This window comes from Panulirus ornatus, chromosome 4, assembly GCF_036320965.1.
Source record: "Panulirus ornatus isolate Po-2019 chromosome 4, ASM3632096v1, whole genome shotgun sequence".
In the NCBI taxonomy this organism is placed as follows: Eukaryota; Metazoa; Arthropoda; class Malacostraca; order Decapoda; family Palinuridae; genus Panulirus; species Panulirus ornatus.
Window position 1 is genome coordinate 48355510 of NC_092227.1, and position 17283 is coordinate 48372792.

Genomic DNA, 17283 nt, shown 5'->3' on the forward strand with positions numbered 1-17283 from the left:
TACTTAACTTGCTTTCTGTCTACCTCATAACCTACTCACCTTTACTCTTATCTATGCCTCTTCTTACCTTCCCGCCTGCCTACCTACCATCCTTGTCTACCTATTTACCTTGGTATAACCTTGCCTATAATCTGCCCACCACCAATCTGCCTACCTCCGTCCCTTACCTCCCTCACTGCCAACCTACGAATCTGCCAGCGAGCACTAATCCCAATCAGCCTAAGCCGGTCCATGTTGACTTGACGGACAAAGCCCATCACTCACGTGACTTCTCATTATCTTTGTGCTAGCAGCGTAAGCGTCCCCTTTTTTTTTTGGCGTCACTTACAACAAATTCTAAGTTCCTCTTTAGTGGTCGCCTGCCCACCATTCTATTTTCACCAACCATGAGATACAAACGCAACAGATCAAGTCTTCAGTACGACAATCTGGAAAACTCGTTTATCTATTTGATATACACGTGGAAAATTTATGCTACACGAGTTTTGTTAAATGAATACAGTCGCTGACGAGTGTTTATTGGAGCAATATATTCTCAAGATTGTGCAAATCCCTTCACTCAAATAAAATGTACAGATATAGAAGAAAAACAAAGAATTCAATTATTCAAAACAGAATTCCTAGGGAATGGAATTATCCTTGAACGTAAGCAGTTGTGTCCATCAGCTGACCTCATGTTCAGGTCAACATATCTATCCAGGATCTTTCTCACGTGGAGCCGTAACACACCCCAGGGTTACTGCTGTAAGAGCGGATCTACAGTGGAAATGAAAATAATGGTCGGGGGACATCCAACATGACCCATCCGGCTGTGGAAGTAGGGAAAGGTGTGTCTGGATAGCGGAGGGTTGTGTTCACGATCTCTCGAGTGGCGTTGGAGGAGACTGTGCTGCTGAGAGCCTGAAGGGAAGGGCCAAGATTACAGTCAGACGTCATGGTAGATGTTGGGAGAGGTGCTGGGAGGGATCTGTACTCTGCCTTGAGGTGGTTCCGTAATGGTCAGAGGGAAAGGGATTGAAAATACAAACTGGTTAGGATTTATCAAGGAGTTGGTTCCTGCCATAAGGACAATGTAAATGAAAAGAAGACGTTGGCGCAAAAAGGGTCCGGGTGAAAAACTCAGGAAAATAACATTGTTCTCACTGCGAAAAAATGGAAAAGACAGGGAATCTGTAAGTGCAGGAGGTATACTGCTGAATGGTAAGTACTCCATGATAACTGGGAACTCCTGACACCAAGTACTGCCCTCTGAAGGTAGTGTGTACAATGAAGTTAAGAGGTCTTATGAATAATGTCCATAAACAAAAGCATTTCCCCACTTGTGGATGTAATAAAAGTTTTATTAGTGTAACAACCAAAAATAATGTCATCACTCAATTTCATCACAGAGTAGTAGTAAGGAATCCCGAGATATTATTATGTAGGCGACCGAATTTCAGTCTAGTAAAGATGAAAATTAACAGAAATACACTGTTTACTCTGTGAAGCAGAGACGCCAACAGGAAATATTTAACGAAATGTTTCTCACAACAGTTTGATCACACCATCGGTTCTATTCTCAATCCTACTCTCGAGCAGGATGTTTAATCTGCAGACGACACTCGGAGGATATAAAGTCTCTGTTTATTGGTCTGGGGTAATTTTCAATTACAGTGCCTCACACATGAGATCATGAACTATCAATGGGTAAAAAGGTGTTGAAAGAAGGCTATACATGAGCAGTCTCATTCCTTAGTGATTCGTTTACAATTTGTCATTCAAATCAATTATAGTCCATGAGACACAAAGGTTAAACAGTTATCACAACTCCTTTGTAAACCTTTGGTTGGTAGACCAATAAAAGCATCATCATCATCATCATCGCTGATCAAATGTGTCGACTGTACATCAAAGACGACAACCTAGACTACAGCAGATAATGAAAAAAAAATTCTATGAAGAGAAACTGGGACTGTGAACTATCCAGAAGAGGAACCAGAGGAACAAGAGGCAGTCACAGACCAAGAAAGGTGGAGAGAGCAACAAGTGAAACAATCCCAGCTGACAGGTATATGAAAAGACATGAAAGTGGCGGGACGACATGCAAGAAACTCTGGCTAAACACGGAACTGTTAGTGTGTGGCTAGACGACGAGGAGGCGGGTTTGCCCGTGGAGTGGAAACCCTTGACAAAACACAATACAAGACTGGACGGAGAACGTGAGGATAGAAGGTTGCATAAATGCTGGGAAAACTCTTGGCCAGATACAGAACACTGGATAGACAACAAGAGGAGTGGACCAAATGCAGTCATAGTACACTGGACAGACAAGAACGAACGAGGGTTTCTAAGGAGACAGCAATGGCGGCGGAAATTGCTTTGCGGAGATGGGATATGTAGTCTACTTTGAGAAAGACGTAAGAAATGCTTCACTCACTAGTAACATTATACATAATGGAAGCAACGAACGGTGGACATCAGTTCCCACCACAATAAGCATGGGTTGTAATACGGGTATGTTAACATATGGCTTACAACTGGTAAAACATGAGGAAACGACATGTCGACAATGTAATCTGTGAGGTGATGAGTTCTTGGCATTATGTGTGTTGAATACAAGCGCAATCCCTGAAGGTCCTGACCCCTTAAGAGCGACAATACGACCCATGCGCATCGTCGGCACGACCCTTTATTGCCCCAAAGTTCGTGGCGTCGTGCTCAAGGATCGTCCTGTCGTGTTCCAGAGGTTAAAAGAATTTAAAATCAAAATTCAATCACGAACATATTATATCCCATATTTTCAGATTGGTTTAGATAATTTTAATTAAAACTGCACCAAAATCATTTTATTTTTTTTTCCTGAACTCCTGGTAGTTTGCAATACCAGCCATTTAGTGTGTGTAATCATGGAAATAAAGTATTAAACGATGTTGCTACGAAAAAGTTAATTGATTCTTATCATTAAGGGAAATAATTACTATTATCTAAAAAGGTTCTCTCTAAGGAAAAATTAGATGACATTCTTTACGGAAATGAAATACTGTTATCGTATCAAAAGCACCAGAATTTTATGTTTACATGGACAGACAGACATTCAGACACAGACTCACACTCATACTTGTGTACACACACACACACACACACACACACACACACACACACACACATATATATATATATATATATATATATATATATATATATATATATATATATATATATATATATATATATATATACACACACACACACACACACACACACATATATATATATATATATATATATATATATATATATATATATATATATGAGAGAGAGAGAGAGAGAGGTGTTGGCCTCACCTGAGACGTCCAAAAGAATGACCATGTCCTTGGGGCTGTTGGCCGCCTCGATGTACCATGAGCGGAGGCGGGCGTCGTACAGGTCTGGGTCCTTCTCGTCCAGCACCCACTGCGACGCTGAGGGAGACAGGAAGGGAGAATGGTCACCACCAAGCACGGGGAGAGAAAGCGAGAGTTTAAGCACTGAGAGAGTGAGGGAGAGAGAGAGGTAGACTGCTGAGTAGAGTGGGAGAGGGAGGGAAAATGTTGATCATTGGATATGGTAGGATACTGAGCACCGAGGTCACACGAAAAAGGAAATGCGATCTGGAACATCTTTCGTCATTACATCGTTAGACAATCCACTAATATATATATATATATATATATATATATATATATATATATATATATATATATATATATATATATATTCTTTTTTTTTTTTTTTTTGCTTTGTCGCTGTCTCCCGCGTTTGCGAGGTAGCGCAAGGAAACAGACGAAAGAAATGGCCCAACCCACCCCCATACACATGCCTTGATTCAATCCACTGACAGCACGTCAACCCCGGTATACCACATCGCTCCAATTCACTCTATTCTTTGCCCTCCTTTCACCCTCCTGCATGTTCAGGCCCCGATCACACAAAATCTTTTTCACTCCATCTTTCCACCTCCAATTTGGTCTCCCTCTTCTCCTCGTTCCCTCCACCTCCGACACATATATCCTCTTGGTCAATCTTTCCTCACTCATTCTCTCCATGTGACCAAACCATTTCAAAACACCCTCTTCTGCTCTCTCAACCACGCTCTTTTTATTTCCACACATCTCTCTTACCCTTACGTTACTTACTCGATCAAACCACCTCAAACCACACATTGTCCTCAAACATCTCATTTCCAGCACATCCATCCTCCTGCGCACAACTCTATCCATAGTCCACGCCTCGCAACCATACAACATTGTTGGAACCACTATTCCTTCAAACATACCCATTTTTGCTTTCCGAGATAATGTTCTCGACTTCCACACATTCTTCAAGGCTCCCAGAATTTTCGCCCCCTCCCCTACCCTATGATCCACTTCCGCTTCCATGGTTCCATCCGCTGCCAGATCCACTCCCAGATATCTAAAACACTTCACTTCCTCCAGTTTTTCTCCATTCAAACTCACCTCCCAATTGAATTGACCCTCAACCCTACTGTACCTAATAACCTTGCTCTTATTCACATTTACTCTTAACTTTCTTCTTTCACACACTTTACCAAACTCAGTCACCAGCTTCTGCAGTTTCTCACATGAATCAGCCACCAGCGCTGTATCATCAGCGAACAACAACTGACTCACTTCCCAAGCTCTCTCATCCCCAACAGACTTCATACTTGCCCCTCTTTCCAAAACTCTTGCATTCACCTCCCTAACAACCCCATCCATAAACAAATTAAACAACCATGGAGACATCACACACCCCTGCCGCAAACCTAGATTCACTGAGAACCAATCACTTTCCTCTCTTCCTACACGTACACATGCCTTACATCCTCGATAAAAACTTTTCACTGCTTCTAACAACTTGCCTCCCACACCATATATTCTTAATACCTTCCACAGAGCATCTCTATCAACTCTATCATATGCCTTCTCCAGATCCATAAATGCTACATACAAATCCATTTGCTTTTCTAAGTATTTCTCACATACATTCTTCAAAGCAAACACCTGATCCACACATCCTCTACCACTTCTGAAACCACACTGCTCTTCCCCAATCTGATGCTCTGTACATGCCTTCACCCTCTCAATCAATACCCTCCCATATAATTTGCCAGGAATACTAAACAAACTTATACCTCTGTAATTTGAGCATATATATATATATATATATATATATATATATATATATATATATATATATATATATATATATATATATATATATATATATATATATATAAATACTCGTATATACATACATCAATACATATAAATCAATTTGTGAGAGATGCTGGCGCCGTGTAGAGGTCCTGAGGTTGCAGAGTTCGAGGTATGCTCGCGGTTGATCCCAGATCAAAGGCCTCATCCAGACCAAGTCTCAAGATGAGAGCCATTACGGTATAGAGGCCATTAATCCAAATAAGCCTTTTAATATATAATATACAGATCTATTCGCATCTCTGAGGAAAAGCTACCGTGAAATTCACTGACATACGTGAGTGATGAGATCAGTGGAGATCATTGCTATGTTCAGTTAGGGTCAGATAACAAGGTATTCACGGGTTGCTGTTAGGTTACTACAGGTGAGCTACCACATCCCCCTGGATCAAGTACCTCGTCGTTCGACGTCCATCACCACCGCAAGCAAGGTCAGAAGGGCGTTGTTATCTAACCAACGCACGAACATACATATAGCCCAGAAAGTCTTTTCTTTTTTTACACAAATCGGCTGACCATCTATCAATATGATAGGTTTAAGTACACTTATTTGACAATATATACAATATCAGTCGCTTAAACGTGTGTGTGTGTCTTACGGCAACTGATTTACACTCAAGTTGCCCCGTGTCTAAAATTTGTATATATGTACCACTCGTATACACACTCGTATGTGTGTATACGCAGACATACACATACCAATCTAAACCAGGCATCCAAATGTCGACCATTCCTGAGGAAAGGTTATATAAACACCTGGGTTGGGTGTGGGCCGACTATCGTGTCCACTATTTGAACCCATGCGGGCCCAATCTTGGTTGGGCGCCGTGATGACTCACGGCCAGTAATTCTAACCGCTGCATTACGCAGGTGTTTGTCCATCTGTCTGTCTGTCCGTCCGCACTTATATATATATATATATATATATATATATATATATATATATATATATATATATATATATATATATCTGTGTAGACTCAAAATCATCCTTGCATAGCAATCAACTTCCAGAATTTGCAAAAGTGAATGAAGCTGCTGCGCCCCGACTAATGAACCAGTGGCTCCACTTTGATGGCCCGGGAGGTGGAAGTTTGGAGAAGCACTCGATTCCCTAAGCCTCTGCAAGCTCCCTGAGGGAGGGCGCCCTCAGCTGGGGCTTCTCAGGAGAGTTCAGTCGACTCCGTGCTATCAGTCGGTCTCGCTCGTTAAGGTTTCACCGGGATTCATCCGGCAAAGGTTCACTCCTTCAGGTTTAGTCAGTGGAGTTCGCTCACCGAGGATGAGGTAGTTGGGTCCACCCAACGAGGGTCTACTGGGTCAAGAGTCTTTAAGGTTGATACGTCTGCAGCCGAAGTTCAATTACTTAAGAGTCACTCTGCTTTGCTTGCGAAGGTTGCCCGAGTCTCGTGTACGCGTCCGGGGGCGGGGAGGTGGTAGGGTCATTCAAGCCAATGTTCCACTGGTAATGATTGCCCAGGGGGCATCAGCGAAACAACTACCGCTGGTGTCCTGTGTCTCGTACCAGCCGAATAGAGAGAGAAGAGAGAGAGAGAGAGAGAGAGAGAGAGAGAGAGAGAGAGAGAGAGAGAGAGAGAGAGAGAGAGAGAGAGAGAGAGAGAGAGAGAGCACAAAGAGTGAGCTGACGCAACGAGCGCCACAGTATCTCAATTGTTATGTTTGTCTGGTGTTCAGGTTGACTATGGATATTCGATGTTGAGTCCTGTCTGCAGTAGCTTTACGCTTCGACTCCCATTGGGTATCTCTACGTAAGACTGTTCCTCCTCAAACATCAATACATTACAAGGACTCGTACACATCTGACGGCAGAAAGACACATGCAGCGGTAACGGCCCCTCAGGCACAAGTAGCGAATCTCATTTGTAGTACACAACACCGGTCCTCCGCGTCGTCAGAGGCACGGCGTCTTCTCACAGTAAGGATCTGGAATCTTCTCGTCACCAAGGGAACTATATTGCCATCCGTTCTCTCACGAGATGAATCAATGGATATTTTTCAGACGCTATGAGTCGCTTTTTACTCCCCAATCCTAGTTACGTTCCTGACCGTGACGCATTCACGGGCCGCCCACGGTCAAGCGCATAGGTTCAAATCCTGGTTGCAGCAGTCGGTCCACAGTCATCCCAGCTATTCATCCTCCCCTAGGAGTTGGTCGATAAAATGGGTACCTGGCTCAAATGCATATGGCGTTGATGGGATAGCCTTGACAAGGGCCTCAGCTACTCGTGCAGTCTCTGATTATATATATATATTATACTTTGTCGCTACTTCCCGCGTTAGCGAGCCAGCGCAAGGAAACAGACAAAAGAATGGCCCAACCCACCCACATACATAAACGCCCACGCACGCACATACGTTTCAACCTATACATACATATACATACACAGACATATACATACATACATATGTAAATATTCATACTTGCTGCCTTCATCCAATACCGTCGCCACCACGCCACACATGAAATGGCATCCCCCTCCCCCCGCGCTCGAGGTTGCGATAGGAAAAGAGAACAAAGGCCACATTCGTTAACACTCAAGTCTCTAGCTGTCATGTGAATTCGCCGAAACCACAGCTCCCTTTCCACATCCAGGCCCCACAAAATTTTTCATGGTTTACCCCAGATGCTTCACATGCCCTGGTTCAATCCATTCACAGCACGTCGACCCCGGTATACCACATCGTTCCAGTTCACACTATTCCTTGCACGCCTTTCACTCTCCAGTATGTTCAGGCCGCAATCGCTCAAAATTTTTATCACTCCATCCTTCCACTTCCAATTTGGTCTCCCACTTCTCGTTCCCTCCACCTCTGACACATATATCCTCTTTGTCAAAATTTCCTCACTCATTCTCTTCATGTGACCAAACCATTTCAATGCACCCTCTTCTGCTCTCTCAACCACACTCTTTATATTATCACACATCTCTCTTACCCTTTCATTACTTACTCGATCAAACCATCTCACACCACATATTGTCCTTAAACAAGTCACTTCCAACATATCCACCCTTCTCCGCACAACCCTATCTATAGCCCATGCCTCGCAACCATATAACATTATTGGAACCACTATTCCTTTAAACATACCCACTTTTGCTCTCCGAGATAACGTTCTCGCCTTCCACACATTCTTCAACTCTCCCAAAACCTTCGCCCCCTCCCCCACCCTGTGACTCACTTCCGCTTCCATGGTTCCATCCGCTGCTAAATCCACTCCCAGATATCTTAAACACTTCACTTTTTCCAGTTTTTCTCCATTCATAATTACCTCCCAATTAACTTGTCCCTCAACCCTACTGAACCTGATAACCTTGCTCTTATTCACATTTACTATCAGCTTTCTTCTTTCACACATTTTACCAAACTTAGTCACCAACTTTTTCAGTTTCTCACCCGAATCAGCCACCAACGCTGTATAATCAGCGAACAACAACTGACTCGCTTCCCAAGCCCTTTCATCCACAACAGAGTGCATACTTGCCCCTCTCTCCAAAACTCTTGCATTCACCTCCCTAACAACCCCATCCATAAACAAATTAAACAACTATGGAGATATCACGCACCTCTGCCGCAAACCGAGATTCACTGGGAACCAATCACTTTCCTATCTTCCTACTCGGCTTTCATCTTCCGCAAAGCTTTCACTACCTATTCTCCGTTTACCAAACCATTCTCCCTGACCGTGTCACTTCGCACACCACCTCGACTAAAACACCCTATATCTGTCACTCTATCATCTAAAACATTCAACAAACCTTCAAAACACTCACTCCATCTCCTCACTTCAACACCATTTGTCATTACCTCCCTATTAGCCCCCTTCACCGATGTTCCCATTTATTCTCTTGTCTTACACATTTTATTTACCTCCTTCCAAAACATCTCTTTAGTCTTCCTTGAATCTAATGATACTCCCTAACCCCAATTCTCATTTGCCCTCTTTTTCACCTCTTGAACCTTTCTCTTGACCTCCTGCTTCTTCCTTTTATACATCTCCCAGTCATTTGCACTACTTCCCTGCAAAAATCGTCCAAATGCCTCTCTCTTCTCTCTCACTAACAATCTGACTCCTTCATCCCACCACTCACTACCTTTTCTAATCTGCCTACCTCCAACCTTTCTCATACCACAGGCATCTTTTGCGCAAGCCATCTCTGCTTTCCTAAATACATCCCATTCCTCTCCCACTCCCCTTATGTCATTTTCTCTCACCTTTTCCCATTCTACACTCAATCCCCCTGGTACTTCCTCACACAAGTCTTTTTTCCAAGCTCACTTAATCTCACCACTCTCTTCACCCCAACTTCTGTCTTCTTTTCTGAAAACCTCTACAAATCTTCAACTTCGCCCCCACAAGGTAATGATCAGACATCCCTCCAGTAGCCCCTCTCAGCACATTAACATCCAAAAGTTTCTTTCACACGCCTATCAATTAACACGTAATCCAATAACGCTCTCTGGCCATCTCCCCTACTTACATACGTATAATCATGTATATCTCTCTTTTTAAACCAGGTATTCCCAATCACAAGTCCTTTTTCAGCACACAAATCTACAAGCTCCTCACCATTTCCATTTACAACACTGAACACTCCATGTACACCAATTATACCCTCAACTGCCACATTACTCACCCTTGCATTCAAATCACCCATCACTATAACCCGGTTTCGTGCATCAAAGCTGGTAACACACTCACTAAGCTGCTCCTAAAACACTTGCCTTTAACGATCTTTCTTCTCATGCCCAGGTGCATAGGCACTAATAATTACCCATCTCTCTTCATCCACATTCAGTTTTACCCAAATCAATCTATAATTTACTTTCTTATACTCTATCACATACTCCCACAATTCCTGCTTCAGGAGTAGTGCTCCTCCTTCCTTTGCTCTTGTCCTCTCACTAACCCCTGACTTTACTCCCAAGACATTCCCAAACCACTCTTCCCCTTTACCCTTGAGCTTCGTTTCGCTCAGAGCCAAAACATCCAGGTTCCTTTCCTCAAACATACTACCTATCTTTTTTCTCATCTTGGTTATATTCACACACATTTAGGAATCCCAATCTGAGCCTTCGAGGACGATGAGAACTCCACGCGTGACTCCTCCTTCTGTTTCCCATTTTAGAAAGATAAATACAAGGAGGGGAGGGTTTCTAGCCCCCCCGCTCCCGTCCCTTTTAGTCGCTTTCTACGACACGCGGTCAATGAGTGGAAAGTATTCTTTCTCCCCTATTCCCGGGATATATATATATATATATATATATATATATATATATATATATATATATATATATATATATATATATATATTTTTTTTTTTTTCTTTTTTTTTTTTTTATACTTTGTCGCTGTCTCCCGCGTTTGCGAGGTAGCGCAAGGAAACAGACGAAAGAAATGGCCCAACCCCCCCCATACACATGTACATACGTCCACACACGCAAATATACATACCTACACAGCTTTCCATGGTTTACCCCAGACGCTTCACATGCCTTGATTCAATCCACTGACAGCACGTCAACCCCTGTATACCACATCGCTCCAATTCACTCTATTCCTTGCCCTCCTTTCACCCTCCTGCATGTTCAGGCCCCGATCACACAAAATCTTTTTCACTCCATCTTTCCACCTCCAATTTGGTCTCCCTCTTCTCCTCGTTCCCTCCACCTCCGACACATATATCCTCTTGGTCAATCTTTCCTCACTCATTCTCTCCATGTGCCCAAACCATTTCAAAACACCCTCTTCTGCTCTCTCAACCACGCTCTTTTTATTTCCACACATCTCTCTTACCCTTACGTTACTTACTCGATCAAACCACCTCACACCACACATTGTCCTCAAACATCTCATTTCCAGCACATCCATCCTCCTGCACACAACTCTATCCATAGCCCACGCCTCGCAACCATACAACATTGTTGGAACCACTATTCCTTCAAACATACCCATTTTTGCTTTCCGAGATAATGTTCTCGACTTCCACACATTTTTCAAGGCTCCCAAAATTTTCGCCCCCTCCCCCACCCTATGATCCACTTCCGCTTCCATGGTTCCATCCGCTGACAGATCCACTCCCAGATATCTAAAACACTTCACTTCCTCCAGTTTTTCTCCATTCAAACTCACCTCCCAATTGACTTGACCCTCACCCCTACTGTACCTAATAACCTTGCTCTTATTCACATTTACTCTTAACTTTCTTCTTCCACACACTTTACCAAACTCAGTCACCAGCTTCTGCAGTTTCTCACATGAATCAGCCACCAGCGCTGTATCATCAGCGAACAACAACTGACTCACTTCCCAAGCTCTCTCATCCCCAACAGACTTCATACTTGCCCCTCTTTCCAGGACTCTTGCATTTACCTCCCTAACAACCCCATCCATAAACAAATTAAACAACCATGGAGACATCACACACCCCTGCCGCAAACCTACATTCACTGAGAACCAATCACTTTCCTCTCTTCCTACACGTACACATGCCTTACATCCTCGATAAAAACTTTTCACTGCTTCTAACAACTTGCCTCCCACACCATATATTCTTAATACCTTCCACAGAGCATCTCTATCAACTCTATCATATGCCTTCTCCAGATCCATAAATGCTACATACAAATCCATTTGCTTTTCTAAGTATTTCTCACATACATTCTTCAAAGCAAACACCTGATCCACACATCCTCTACCACTTCTGAAACCGCACTGCTCTTCCCCAATCTGATGCTCTGTACATGCCTTCACCCTCTCAATCAATACCCTCCCATATAATTTACCAGGAATACTCAACAAACTTATACCTCTGTAATTTGAGCACTCACTCTTATCCCCTTTGCCTTTGTACAATGGCACTATGCACGCATTCCGCCAATCCTCAGGCACCTCACCATGAGTCATACATACATTAAATAACCTTACCAACCAGTCAACAATACAGTCACCCCCCTTTTTAATAAATTCCACTGCAATACCATCCAAACCTGCTGCCTTGCCGGCTTTCATCTTCCGCAAAGCTTTTACTACCTCTTCTCTGTTTACCAAATCATTTTCCCTAACCCTCTCACTTTGCACACCACCTCGACCAAAACACCCTATATCTGCCACTCTGTCATCAGACACATTCAACAAACCTTCAAAATACTCATTCCATCTCCTTCTCACATCACCGCTACTTGTTATCACCTCCCCATTTACGCCCTTCACTGAAGTTCCCATTTGCTCCCTTGTCTTACGCACCCTATTTACCTCCTTCCAGAACATCTTTTTATATATATATATATATATATATATATATATATATATATATATATATATATATATATATATATATATATATATCAAGAAGTCAAAGTGGTGCGCGTCAGGTCCTCGAGTAGCAATTTTCGACATCTTGTCATGAGTCGTTTTCTCGCACCAAGCCCCTGGGGCCACTTACCAGGGTACTGCCTGAGGAAGCCGCTGGAAGAGCCGAAGTACTGCCAGGAGAGAGTCGGGTCCAACTCGTAGTTGGACTTGAAGGTCTTGTCGAGGCGTCCCGACCAACGGATGGCGTCCATCACATCGGGAGCTGGAAGATCCAGAACTGATCAGGACGCAGTACAATGTGCGTCATGGAAATGGGCTTGGACGTTACACATAAATATGCATAAGTTGAAAATATATATAAAAATAGTTATTAAAAGCTAGTAAGGGAGTTAAACACATAATTAAGATGAAAATAATTAGTGCCGATTCTATATACTTTCCCGGTAATATTTCCTATACCTTAAAAAATCGAAAAGAAAGGGCAAGGAAATACGAGAAGCAAGTGAAATATGGTCTGGAGATACACGGTCATGGTATATATACAATACACGGTCATTACATCTATACAAGACCCACAACTCTTGGGCAAGAGAATTTGTGGTGTTCCACGTGTGGCCGGTATGGTTAACCTAACCGCAGGGTTAGGTTGAGTATCTGATATCAAGAAATGAATATGTAAAGAGAAATGCTGGAGGCAATTACGGTTGTTTCTCCGTTTCTTTGTCTGTGTAAATCTATGTATCTGTGTGTATGCGTGTGCGTTAATGAGCAGAAAAAAAATTTGATTAAGGTAAACTTGATAGAGAAACTAGCAACGCAAGATCATCCATTATGGACTTCGAGAGTCCAACCGTCAGCAACTAGCCCAGTCAACTGGGCAGTTAACCAGCTAACGAGCCAGTTGACGAATTAGGCAACCAACTAAAAAAAAAAAAAGCAAAAAATCAGCTCATCAGTCATTCAGCACAGACAACCATCTATACAGAGACGATCTAGCTGGCGAGCAAGCCAGTCGACCAACCATCCATCCTCACAACCAGCCAGCTTGCTGGCCAACCTGCTCAGTCAATCAACCATCCAGCCATATAACCAGTCACTCAGTCAACCAACAATCCATATATACAACCGGCCAGATAGCCAGCCAGTCAATCAGTTATCCAACTATTCATCGACACATCCAGCCAGTCCTTGTGTCAAGACTGCAAGCGACATCCCCGGGGCAGAGGTGGCAACACATGAGGAGTGCGAGGCTGGCCACCCAGACGACAGGTCCGGAGAGATGGGGGTCTGGCGACGGGTCCGGGACGATGTGGGATTTAGGTGACAAGTCTGGAACCTGGAGTCCAAGTGGCGAGTCTTGAATGGGACGCTCGGGTGACAGGTACGGAGCGCTGGGTCCGACAGTTCGAGATGAGAGGGAACCCATGGGGTTGGCTTGGAGGAGGAGGAGAACTCCATGTACTGAAGGATGAATGTATCGTATTGAGAAAGCCGAGCCATTTGGAGGGAGAAGAAGAGTAGGATTGCATGAGCTGAAGCCAGTACGCCATCATGCTCGCGAGACATCATCTTGATCTTTATCTATGCTAACGAACGGATAAATGATCTTAATGGGGGAACGAGTTCGCCTTGAGGGAATCATATGTTATTGCTTCCAAGATTGTAGTCATCGTCCACATTCCAGAGTTTCCAAGACAGGAATTCATCACAGGAAAATAGTGTGTCTCCTGCCGTCTGTTGCTGTCTTGATCTTCTGTGAGCTGGAGTGACGCTCAGAACTCTTTGCATCGGGAATCATATCCGAGGTGTGTGTGTGTGTGTGTGTGTGTGTGTAGGTGTGTGTGTGTGTGTGTGTGTAGGTGTAGGTGTGTGTGTGTGTGTGTGTGTTTACTAACTCGTGTACTACGAGGAGAGAGTACTACACTCGTGTTGCTCCGTCTCTTAAACTTGTATGCGTACCATGCACACACACCGCAGTCTAAGCCAGGCACCTATTTACTAACTCCTAGGGAAGGACAAACACCTGGGTTGGGTGTGGGCCTGCTGCCGCGTCCAGGATTCGAACCCACGCAGGTCTGACCCTAGACGGGTTCTTGCGTGACTTCAACCGCTACACCACGAAGGCTTGCGTGTGTGTGTGTGTGTGTGTGTGTGTGTGTGTGTGTGTGTCAAAACTGGGTAGGAAAAATATAGTCTAAATAAGACTCCAGCCGGCCATTCATTCAACTACTGATTAAGAATCGACGGCCAGACCTTGCCTTAAAGAGCTCACCTTCTGGGCCACCGCAGTGAGCCGCCACCAATCACAGGCTGGCGAGGACAGTAATTATAGCTCTTTGGGAAGTAATACGCGTGAGAGAATAGAGATTCCCCCCCTTACCCCAGCTGGTGTGTCTGCGGCGTGAGGGGACACGGGCGGAGGGGAAGGCATATAACAGGGCGGGAACAGGCGAGGAGCCGAGACGGAAGGAGGCGGAGGAGGAGGAGGAGGGACGGGGGTGAGGGGAAAGGTTTACGGGTGTTCGTTGAAACCTTGATCATGGAGATGTGTAGGAGGGACGACTTTCGTTGCTGGGGGTTGTACACAGTAGTGAGGATGGTCTGTTGGGGTGTACAGAGCAGAGGATGGTCTGTTGGGTTTTATAGAGCAGTGATGATGGTCTGTTGGGTTGTACAGAGCAGTTAGGATGGTCTGTTGGGGTGTACACAGCAGTGAGGATGGTCTGTTGTTGTGTACAGAGCAGAGGATGGTCTGAAGGGAATGTACAGAGCAGAGGATGGTTTGTTGTTTTGTACAGAGCAGTGATGATGGTCTGTTGGGGTGCACAGAGCAGTGAGGATGGTCTGTTGGGGTGTACAGAGCAGTGAGGATGGTCTGATGGGGTGTACAGACCAGTGAGGATGGTCTGAAGGAGTGTACAGAGCAGTGAGGATGGTCTGAAGGGGTATACAGAGCAGTGAGGATGGTCTGTTGGGCTGGACACAGCAGCGAGGATGGTCTGTTGCCTGAGTCATAAGGTTCATGGGTTTAGATGTGCCGTCTGTTGGCAGGTATTGTAGGGGAATGTGTGCGATCATGGGACAGCTTGTCATGGTCTAAGGTCTGTGAGAATGAATTTGTGAAGAGGTGTACAGTGGTGTGTGTGTGTGTGTGTGTGTTAAGGGAGAGAGTAACACAAATATAAAACTCTCTTTCCGTAACACACAAATAGTAATCACACAAAAAAACCTTGTATGGGCTACTGCTCTCACATTTGGGGTGCTTCTACTCTGCACCTTACTGGACACAGTCGACTCGAAAGCGATCCGATTTATAAACTGTCCCAGTCTAATTTAAAAGCTTGACCCCTTTACCCTACGCTACAGTGTTGGTTCACTTTCCCTCTTCTACAGGCATTAATTTGGTTTTTGCTCCCGAGAGCTGGTTGCTTGTGTGCCCCCCACCACTAGCTGGACCATACAATATTCAGCAAGCTACTGCGCCACATGATTATTGTGTGGCCATCGGCAACTCAAGGGTAACCCGTTCTGATAACTGTTTCTTTCCTTATACGTCGAAGCTTTGGAACTCTTTACCTTCTCATGTCTTTACCAGTAACTATGAACTGGCATATTTCAAAAAAGGTTTTCACTTCCACAAATTCGTAAATATTTTCCCTCGTCTTTTCTTTTTCCATTTCATAATTCTCTCTATATTTCAATTACGGCCCGGCCTTGATGTGGACTTTCGTCCGTGACTGGAACCTTCAACATTAAAAAAAATAGTAATCATGAAAAAAAGCAAGGACACACAAAGACACATGAATGTACAAATATCTACAAACGCACACATGCCTTAAACACGTGCAGAGATACATATGCAAACGCAAAGAAACTAGCAATTATATACGTTTACACTAAGACATGTCACAGCTGTACAAACAACGATATCTTGTGTAGCCGAGTGATGACCTAACCCGGCTGAGCAAACAGGGATCTCTCATTTGCGAGGTTACACGCTCACACAGGCGCTAGAGGTGAGGGTCATAGACGATGGATGCAACCATCAGCGGGACAGCCTCCGCCCGGCCGGCTTCAACACCAGACATATCCACACTGCCCTGTTCTCTTAACACTCCCTACAGCAGACGGAGAACACACCGGCTACCTTACTGCACTGACCACGCTGTCTGGTCTTACTCTAAAATCAACGTCCATATCAAGTCAACATTAAACACTTATTTCTGTACTACAGAAATAATTCACTCAGTCCCGAATCGAAAGTTCTACAACTGTCAACGTTCACTGGGCCAAACCTCCATTCTACTGCATTTGTGGAGGCACGATGAGACGAATAATTCCCAGCAAGCATTTTTAGTGGCAGCGGACAAGATGAAGATGTAAAAGGACAAAATACCCCTCCTCACGGTGGCATGAGGGCGGAGGCAGACATCACTATGGGAGTCGTGGTGGGAGGAAGGTCTATACTACGATATGCGTTTACTTTACCTACAACATGCACCTATCTAGGCTACAAGACGCGCCTACCGAAGCTGCAACACCAGGTCTGGGTCACCACAAGATCCGCGTCACGAACCTGCATGGTTAACAAATGTGTGAGGAAGCTGAACATCTGAAATGGGGTCGATATCGGAAACGTGTGTTTTCCATGGTTAAACCCAATGTGAAGGAATGCTACTCATGACCTTATATATCAAGAAATGTTATACGTAT

General features: G+C 44.1%; 1 protein-coding gene across 1 annotated transcript in view; it reads right to left on the minus strand.

The window, feature by feature from the left end:
- LOC139764789 (uncharacterized) overlaps nucleotides 1–17283 on the minus strand; it is an 821726-nt gene that overhangs the window by 257395 nt on the left and 547048 nt on the right. The window contains exons 5-6 of the mRNA XM_071691681.1: nucleotides 12701–12832; nucleotides 3324–3440 (exon numbers count right to left, since the gene is read on the minus strand). Of these exons, the coding sequence (XP_071547782.1) occupies nucleotides 3324–3440; nucleotides 12701–12832 (249 nt within the window). The remainder of the gene's footprint in view (nucleotides 1–3323; nucleotides 3441–12700; nucleotides 12833–17283) is intronic.